Here is a 7697-nt window from a genome sequence, read left to right as displayed (position 1 = left end):
GCGTTTGCAGTGGTTCTGGTTCTATAAGTTTGATTTTCTTGCCTGTGGACTCAGCTCACACTGAGGCTGCAGCAGAGAGCTGCCCGGCGAGGCCACAAGGTGGCCGGAGATGCAGGCGGTGATCGCAGAGGACACGTGAGCAGGCAGATGTGGTCGACGCCTCCTCCCCAGAAAACAAAGGGTCTCCTCCGTTCCCTAGGGCTGCCGGGCCGTGTGCACTGTACCTCGCAGCCCCACAAGTAGTTGTTATAAACAAGTGGGATTTGTACGAAGGGAGAAAGGTCAGCGATTTCATGACTGGCAAATGCATTTTTTTCGGTTAATGTTTTTATTCCCAGATTTGGGGGAAGCATCGGGCAGGCAATTTCCATGGTGATCAAGGCTGCTAGGTGCGAGGCTAGCATGCGAGAGCTTCTTTAGCAAGAAGTAAAAGACCTTAACCCCTTCCAGTTTTCCTCACTTTATGAAAATTAAACCCAACATTGTGAAGGCTAAATTAATATGAAAGCCTGACATGGGGAGTGCACTCTGACCAAAGCGTTCAGGCACAGGGGTGCTGCAGTCCTCAAGGACGGGCCTTCTCCGGGCGCCTGTCCCCACGGTCACGCCCGAGGACCAGGCCGCCACCCGAGGGGGTGGCAGCTCTCACGCCTGCTCCGAAATTTCATTTCTGCTCCAGAGAGTGCAGCTCCGGGACAAAATGCAGGATTATCGGGATATTTCGATTTTTCGTCTTTTCTCCTTCACATGTCCTTCCTGCTCTCCCTCCTGAGAGGCAGGTTCTGAAGAATTCTTGATCTGTTTCAAAGCATCTTCAAAAACAGAAAAAGGAACTCGCCTTGGACCTCTTCGTTTTTCTAAGCCAGTTGACTAAACGCGGGTTTGTGGGGACTCAGTAGGTCAGACCGTGACCGCCGTGGCAGATGGCACACCTCCCTCTCTAAAACGGAGAGTTCATCACAGGACTTTGGGCCAGAAAGTAAATTCCAGTTCCTTCTCTCTTCTAAGGCTTGTTTTCTTCCTCTCCACGTCCTGGAAAACTGAGTGTCACTGAAACCGAAGGAGAATTTTTAACTATTTGTCCATTTTAAGTGTACATAACTTTAAGCATAAATTTATATTCTGTACGCATACACACACATTATAATTCCGATCTCTTCGTAGGTATTTGAACTGGAGTGGAATTGAAATTAGGCATATGTTTGATTTTCTTCTGGCCAGGCTTATTTCTAGAAGCAGAGATGGATTGGGGGAAAAAAGAAAGGTATAGATAGCTAATAGACGTGATAGATGACAGGTAAGGATAGGTAAGTGAAGACAGATAAATAAGACAGAGAGATGGTAGAGGACAGATGAGCGGATCAGCAGGGAAGCTTCGCAGACACTCGCTGCTAAGCCCGGGGCAGCAGAGTGGACGGAGGGCGCCTCCGCTCCCCGGGGCCTGGGTGAATGGCTGCAGTGCGGGCTTCCCCGTGCAGACTGCTGCTGGCCGTTGGCGGGGCTGTGGTCTGGGGGAGGGAGCCCCGGGTTACCGTGTCCTTCTGCCCACAGAACCCTGACATGGAGGTGGACGAGAATGGGACTCTGGACCTGAGCATGAACAAGCAGAGGCCGCGGGAAGGCTGCTGCCCCATCCTGACCCCGCTGGAGCCCATGTCCCCGCAGCAGCAGGCGGTGATGAACAGCCGGTGCTTCCAGCTGAGCGAGGGCGACTGCTGGGACCTGCCCGTGGACTACACCAAGATGAAGCCGCGCCGGGCCGACGAGGACGACCCCAAAGAGATCACTGTACGTCCTTCGCCACGAGCCGCCTCGGGCGACTCACGGTTTAGAGTTGGTGTCCACTGGGACGAAATGCCGCTGACGCTCACCCCAAGAGATAATGTCTTTTCTCTTCAAACATGACCTTTAGCTGACGAGAGCTTAGGATACATTTTTTTTTTTGACCCAGGAGAGACTTGTGACGAACACTGATCTGGCGAAACCATTGCCTTTTTTAATGGTGAATTTTATTTTCTAAACAAGTGTCTTCTTACAGCGATTTCTCTAAGAATGTGTATGAACAGTGTGCCAGTCCGTTCTCTCGGGGGACGCATTGCTGCATGCAGGGTCTTCCTTGCAGGTGGAGAATTATAATGAGAGTTTTAAATGTGTAAATGGCTAGCTGTGTGCTAATAGCCAGTTCTTCGAGGCTAAGGTCAGTGTCTGTTCTCTAAAGAAACGTCAGCTACTTAGAGAGTAAACCCCAGCCTTGAGTAAATTGGTGAACATGGCCGCCTACGTCTTTATCGACTACAGTATCCCCAAAAGACCTGTGTCAAGAACAGATTTTTAAAGTGGTTAAAATTTTCAAATTCAGGTTCTTAAAATAGTTATAGCGTCCTTTAGACTAAGGACAGAAACAAGGAAAAACTTGTTCTTTATTGGACTGAGCTTTTCTCCAGTGCTTAATTCTGAAGATTCTGACATCTCTATTCACTGAGAAATAAAAACTTTTTGAGTACGGTGGGGAGACCACCATCGAAGCAATAGCACCGTACAGAAACGAGGAGGTGGGGAGAAAGGGAACATTAGCTATCTGTACGAATTGGCGGGGAAGGCACCTGTTTATAAGGCCGTTCCCTCCTAAAGCCTATCATCTTTATTCTCCGAATCGATTTAAGTATCCACACCTTATAAGAGAGAACAGATTCCAAGTGGCAGCTAAATTCCAGAGTATTTTTTTTCTCTCCTATGGTGTTAAACCGTTATGACCAAATAAGGCCTGGTCATTGAATCTCCGGATTTATTTTAATTAATATTAAGCCTCATAAACCGACAGGCGCGTTTTCATCACGCAGACTGTCGGACGTGCAGAGGCCGTGTTCGGGAAGCACGCTTGCTGCACACTGCCCTCTGTGGGCGATCCTAGATTACTGCAGCGGGGCCCACTCTCCATGAGAGAAAATGCTGCAAGGGAGCGATTCAGAACCGGGCGTTGGTCTGCGTCGGTCGGTCTCCCCGGGCCTCGGGACGTGAGGCGCGCCGTAGACTAGCGAGCGGCGGCTGGTGAGGCCGCTCTGGGGATCTTTGGGCCCGCGTGGGGGCTGAGCTGGTGAGGGTGGGCCGCAGTGGCGGGAGAGGACACTGGGCGGGACGGCCCCGCGTCCAGGCCCTCGCGGGTGCCAGCGCGCCCCTCTGTCCCTCTCGTGGGTGTGGCCAGCGGGGTGCTGAGCAAGGCCCTGTCGGTGACCAGGTACCCCGCGTTTAGAGGCTTAGAGCAGGCGACGACGTCTCAGGGTCCAGCACGAAAGCTAGGTCCCCTCTGAGCCGACTGAGCTCGCGTGTCCGGGACACAGACACGGCGTGACCTTAGAGGTTAGGTTGGGGGAGGCGGCCTCCTCAGCCTCTGGTCTGCGGGTGGAGCTGTCATCTGTGTGGCCCTGAAGCTGTGTTTCACCTGCAGCCGGAAGACTTGGACCCCTTCCAGGAAGCTCTGGAAGAAAGGAGGTACCCGGGGGAGGTGACCATCCCGAGCCCCAAGCCCAAGTACCCCCAGTGCAAGGAGAGCAAGAAGGACTTGATAACGTAAGCATGCGCGAGGCGGCACTGTCGCGCCCTCCGCTTTCCCTTTCTCTGGCTTATTTTTACAAACCGACCTGTATATGCCTTGCCGTTCGAGCATGTGACGTTCGCAGCACATAAATGTCTCAAGCTGCCGGCTCCGCAGTGACAGGCCGCCGCGCGCTCGCGTCGAGGGCGCTGTGTGCGGCGGAGACGCCATTGTCGTTGAACCCCGTGCATTTCGCGGCTTTTCTTCAGGGCGCTGAAACCCCTTGCAGACATTGCAGCTAAACTGGAAACAATGAAACTTTTTAAAAAAGTCTTTTTAAACATACTTACGATTTTGGCTGTTTTTGTTTTTGTTTGGTGGCAGATGTCCAACACCAAGGTGTGATGGGAGTGGTCATGTGACTGGTAATTACGCCTCACATAGAAGGTGTGACTTCATTTTTCTCATGGTGGATTCTGTCTTTTCAATTTATTGTTTTCAGCTTACCTCAACAATGCTGTCGAAGTAAAAACGTTGAACTATGTGTCAACCCTCTAAGTGCTATATGTTGACCTTTAGAAGCATGCTAATTCGTGTGTTGTATAATGTGTTTTATTTTTAAATAAACCTTCTAAATTTGGAAAATTCTTTACAAACGTTTCAACCAAAGAGCGCAAATATTTTTATCTTGTTCTTTTAAAGATGATTTATCAACAGACCTGCTTTTTTAAATTTACATGTAAACATATGCAGAGTTCATTATACAAAAAAAAAAAAAAAAAAATTCAATATACAGCACTTGCCCCATCGCTTTTCTGCATTAAACTTTTTAATTTCAATTTTATGTCGTGTTCGTTCGGGAGCGCGAGCTGCTGTGAGGGGCTACTCACCCGCTCTCCGGCCTGTCTTACAGTCTGTCCGGCTGCCCTCTGGCTGACAAGAGCATTCGAAGTATGCTGGCCACCAGCTCACAAGAACTCAAGTAAGACTGAACGAAAGTCGTGCTCTCTTTAAAAACCTATGCGCTTAGTCATAACAAAAACGACGTGTCGTTCGCGAGGTGTCCGCACGGAGCCACGTGCGCACGGCGGCGCGGGGTCTCGGCCACGTTCCCGGAGACGCCCCTCCTGCACCTCTAGTCCCCTCGCAGCGCGTCCTCTCTGTCTTGAATTTTCCAAAGCACGAGTATCGTCTCTCCAGATACGCGTGCTCCTGGCAGGGCGGTTTACAGAAATACTCAGACTTCGAAGAAATGTTTGTAACTTAAAAGGTCAAAACTTGATGTTTTGTGATTATAACTTAAAAAGTTGAAAATCAGCGTTTGGAAAGCCAGCAGTTAATGATTATTTAAAACATGGATGTTTAAGTAGCGCTGTGACAAAAAGCTACCACGTTAATAGCCTGTCCCTTAGGGACCCCGTGGTCATGGTTGTGGGCACTTTCTAGGGCAGCGGTCACTCGCCCACACGCAGACACGTGCCTCTGACCCTGTGACCACCCTCTCCTCTATGCTCAAAATTGATTCTATAGTTGAAGCATAAATCTGGCCACCTGCATTAGTGCCTCCAACAAGGTGTCTGTCCTTCACGTGACACATGTGATGGACCGCACTCAGCTCCTGGACAGGTGTGGGGCGGTCAGTACAGGTCATAGGAAGTGTGTGAAGCCTTTGGGGCTCGAGTCAGAGCACATCGGGGCTCACATCGGAGAGGCCAGACTCGAGGGGGGTCCACTGCACGGTGAGAGCCAAGGGCCAGAGTAATTGTTTCTGATGACCGGGCTCGTTCCACCATCATCGTGGCACCAGGCTCGGCTTCCGTTTTGTTCGGATGTATTACCGCTGCCGAGAAAATGCTGCTTCCAGATGCCATTTGCTCCCTTTCCCGAGGATCCTAGCGCGAACCTGCCCCCTCGCGACGGCCCAGGCGGCCACAGAGCGGGGCTGTGTTTCACCCGTGTCATCTTTTGCAGGACCTCTGCCCAAGGCCCTAGTGCCATAGACCACCTGCTCATGCTCAGTGACCTCCTGAGCTAGTCCTGTCACCAGACTCTGAGCGTGTTCTTCGTGGCGCGTAAACACCTGGAGGGCGTCCTCTCACTCAGCCACCGTAAAGCCCGTAGCGTCACGCTACAGTGCGCAGTGGACCGGTGGCCCTTAGAACCTCGCAGTGGGCAGAATTAGCCAGAACGGCTCCACCTTCTCGGTTGCGGCATCTTGTCCATGGCTTGAGACCGTGTCCCCCTCACGGTCGAAACGCGGTTCCCTGCTCTTGGACCTTGGCGACGCGTCAGAACACGGCGGCGCAGCCGTCCCAGCAGGCCAGCGGGGGCCGGCGGGCAGCCTCGTGGCTCGTGTCCCACACGGCCTCGGAGCGGTCAGTGCGCCAGCCCCCCAGAGACCAGACTCGTTCTCTGCCGGGGGGCTGCAGACGTGGGGCGCGCCCCTTGACGCCCCCGCTGCTCCGAGGGCCCACGCAGCGCTCTCCAGGGTCAGCACTGTCTTCTCTCCTTCGTCTTGGGCGGGCGCGGTGTTCCGACGTCAGCATCTTTGCGGGCAGCGGCTCGCCGGCCCGTCCTCCAGCGCAGTGTCCCCGCGGCCCGTCCCCTCTGGCCTCGTCTTCCAGAGGGCGGTGCCTTCTGCCAGCTGGGGCTGATCTAGAAGCCACGCTCATGTCTAATCTCGTCTTTGCAACAAGGAGACCCCATTTTGATCGACCTTTTCTTAGAAATTTAAACAACCAGTTTTCTGAAATGGTTCATTTTTACGTAGGATCTTCAAACTAGGATTCCAGTTAAATGCATACAGTCAGAAGTCTAACATGGGCCGGCTTTTGCGTGATGCCGCTTCAGGCTCGGGAGCACGCGGGTCACGACGCTGTCCCTTGCTCCTTTTCAGAACGGCACTCGCCCACCCGTCCCCCTCGCGTCTGAGTCGCGGGCCTGTCGAGCGGGGTGTGGATTGACCCTTCCGATATTAATCGCTTTCCACTAGATTGTTCTTCATGTGCTTTTTTAAAAGCTTCGGTCAAGCCCGCTGCCGCAGCCCCTTGTCTGATTAGAAGTAAAACCACACTGCGCGTGTGAGGCGTGGCAAGCTCTGCTCGGAAATGTTGCCCTATTCTGCCTCTGCTAAGAAATGGAATCTTCTGGAACTGTTTCTCTTGTCCCTTCCAACGCTGACTTTTGGTCACTAGTTGGTCACTAACAGGATATTCTTGATCATGGACAGACAAGTTTTGCCACATAAACTCTGGGTCTTGGACTCTCAAACCTCTTAAACCTCCTGAGGTGACACTTAGCTCGGTTCTGATCCAGAGCAACACATTTGGGATACTTCATGTCTGATTGTGTACAGTATGTAAATGAACGCGTATTAAAATGTACCGTGTCTGTGCGTGCCATGCAAACTCTGGAACCCGTGCTCTCCTGCTCCGCGTCTGCCTGACGGAGGACACGCAGCCGGGCGGCCCAGTGGCGAGGCGGGGCAGAGCCCGGGGAAGGAGCCAGGAGGCCGGTGAGGGTCGTGCAGGTCAGAAGCCCCAAGGCTCGCGGACCCGCTCACACCCGTGAACCTGACGCAGCGTGCTGCGGGGGCCTGGCCGTGACCGTCACTGAGACCCCGGGCCGAGAAACAAAAAGGACACTGTTCAAAGGGAAGTGGCTTTGGGTGGAAATTCTGCTCAACGTGAGCTCTGTTTTTGAAAGGAAGTTCTTTCTCTTAAAATTTCATCTGTTGAGACGACCTGGAATTAGTGACTTGAAGAGCTTGCAAATCACCTGACATCCTTGTCAGCCTTTTTCTTAAGAGACCGCCCCCTCCTCCCAGCCAGTGATTCCTTCTCCGACTTCTAGAAGCCGCCGTGTGCTCAGCTGCAGACGTGGGCAAGATGTGGCTGTTTTCACCACCTCAGTGACCAGTTTAAGCCCAATCTAAACTGATTGTGATCAGAGGCCATTGGCTCTAAAAATGCTCCCGGACTGGCCCCCATCGGGACCTGCTTATGTCTGTCCCCTACCTGTAACTCCGGTTCCTGTCCTGAGGGCAGCTCCCTGCAGGGGAGAAGTTCCAGGGGACTGCCTGGTCCCCTTCCTGAGGCAGAACTCTGATGTGATCGGCCTGAGGCCAGTGGGTCCCACCCTGGGCTTTGGGCTCTGTCCTTTAGAA

The 7697-nt window shown here is 52.8% G+C and overlaps 1 protein-coding gene across 1 annotated transcript in view; it reads left to right on the top strand.

Annotated features, from left to right (window-relative positions):
• The window catches only part of MYT1L (myelin transcription factor 1 like), a 65627-nt gene extending 60060 nt beyond the window's left edge, over window positions 1–5567 (top strand). Inside the window, exons 11-15 of the mRNA XM_023523864.1 lie at window positions 1552–1788; window positions 3446–3567; window positions 3917–3979; window positions 4446–4514; window positions 5504–5567. Of these exons, the coding sequence (XP_023379632.1) occupies window positions 1552–1788; window positions 3446–3567; window positions 3917–3979; window positions 4446–4514; window positions 5504–5567 (555 nt within the window). The remainder of the gene's footprint in view (window positions 1–1551; window positions 1789–3445; window positions 3568–3916; window positions 3980–4445; window positions 4515–5503) is intronic.
• Window positions 5568–7697: the final 2130 nt, after the last annotated feature.

Source organism: Pteropus vampyrus, unplaced genomic scaffold (genome assembly GCF_000151845.1).
Source record: "Pteropus vampyrus isolate Shadow unplaced genomic scaffold, Pvam_2.0 Scaffold425, whole genome shotgun sequence".
NCBI classification, from domain to species: domain Eukaryota; kingdom Metazoa; phylum Chordata; class Mammalia; order Chiroptera; family Pteropodidae; genus Pteropus; species Pteropus vampyrus.
This window is presented reverse-complemented; position numbering and strand designations above follow the sequence as displayed.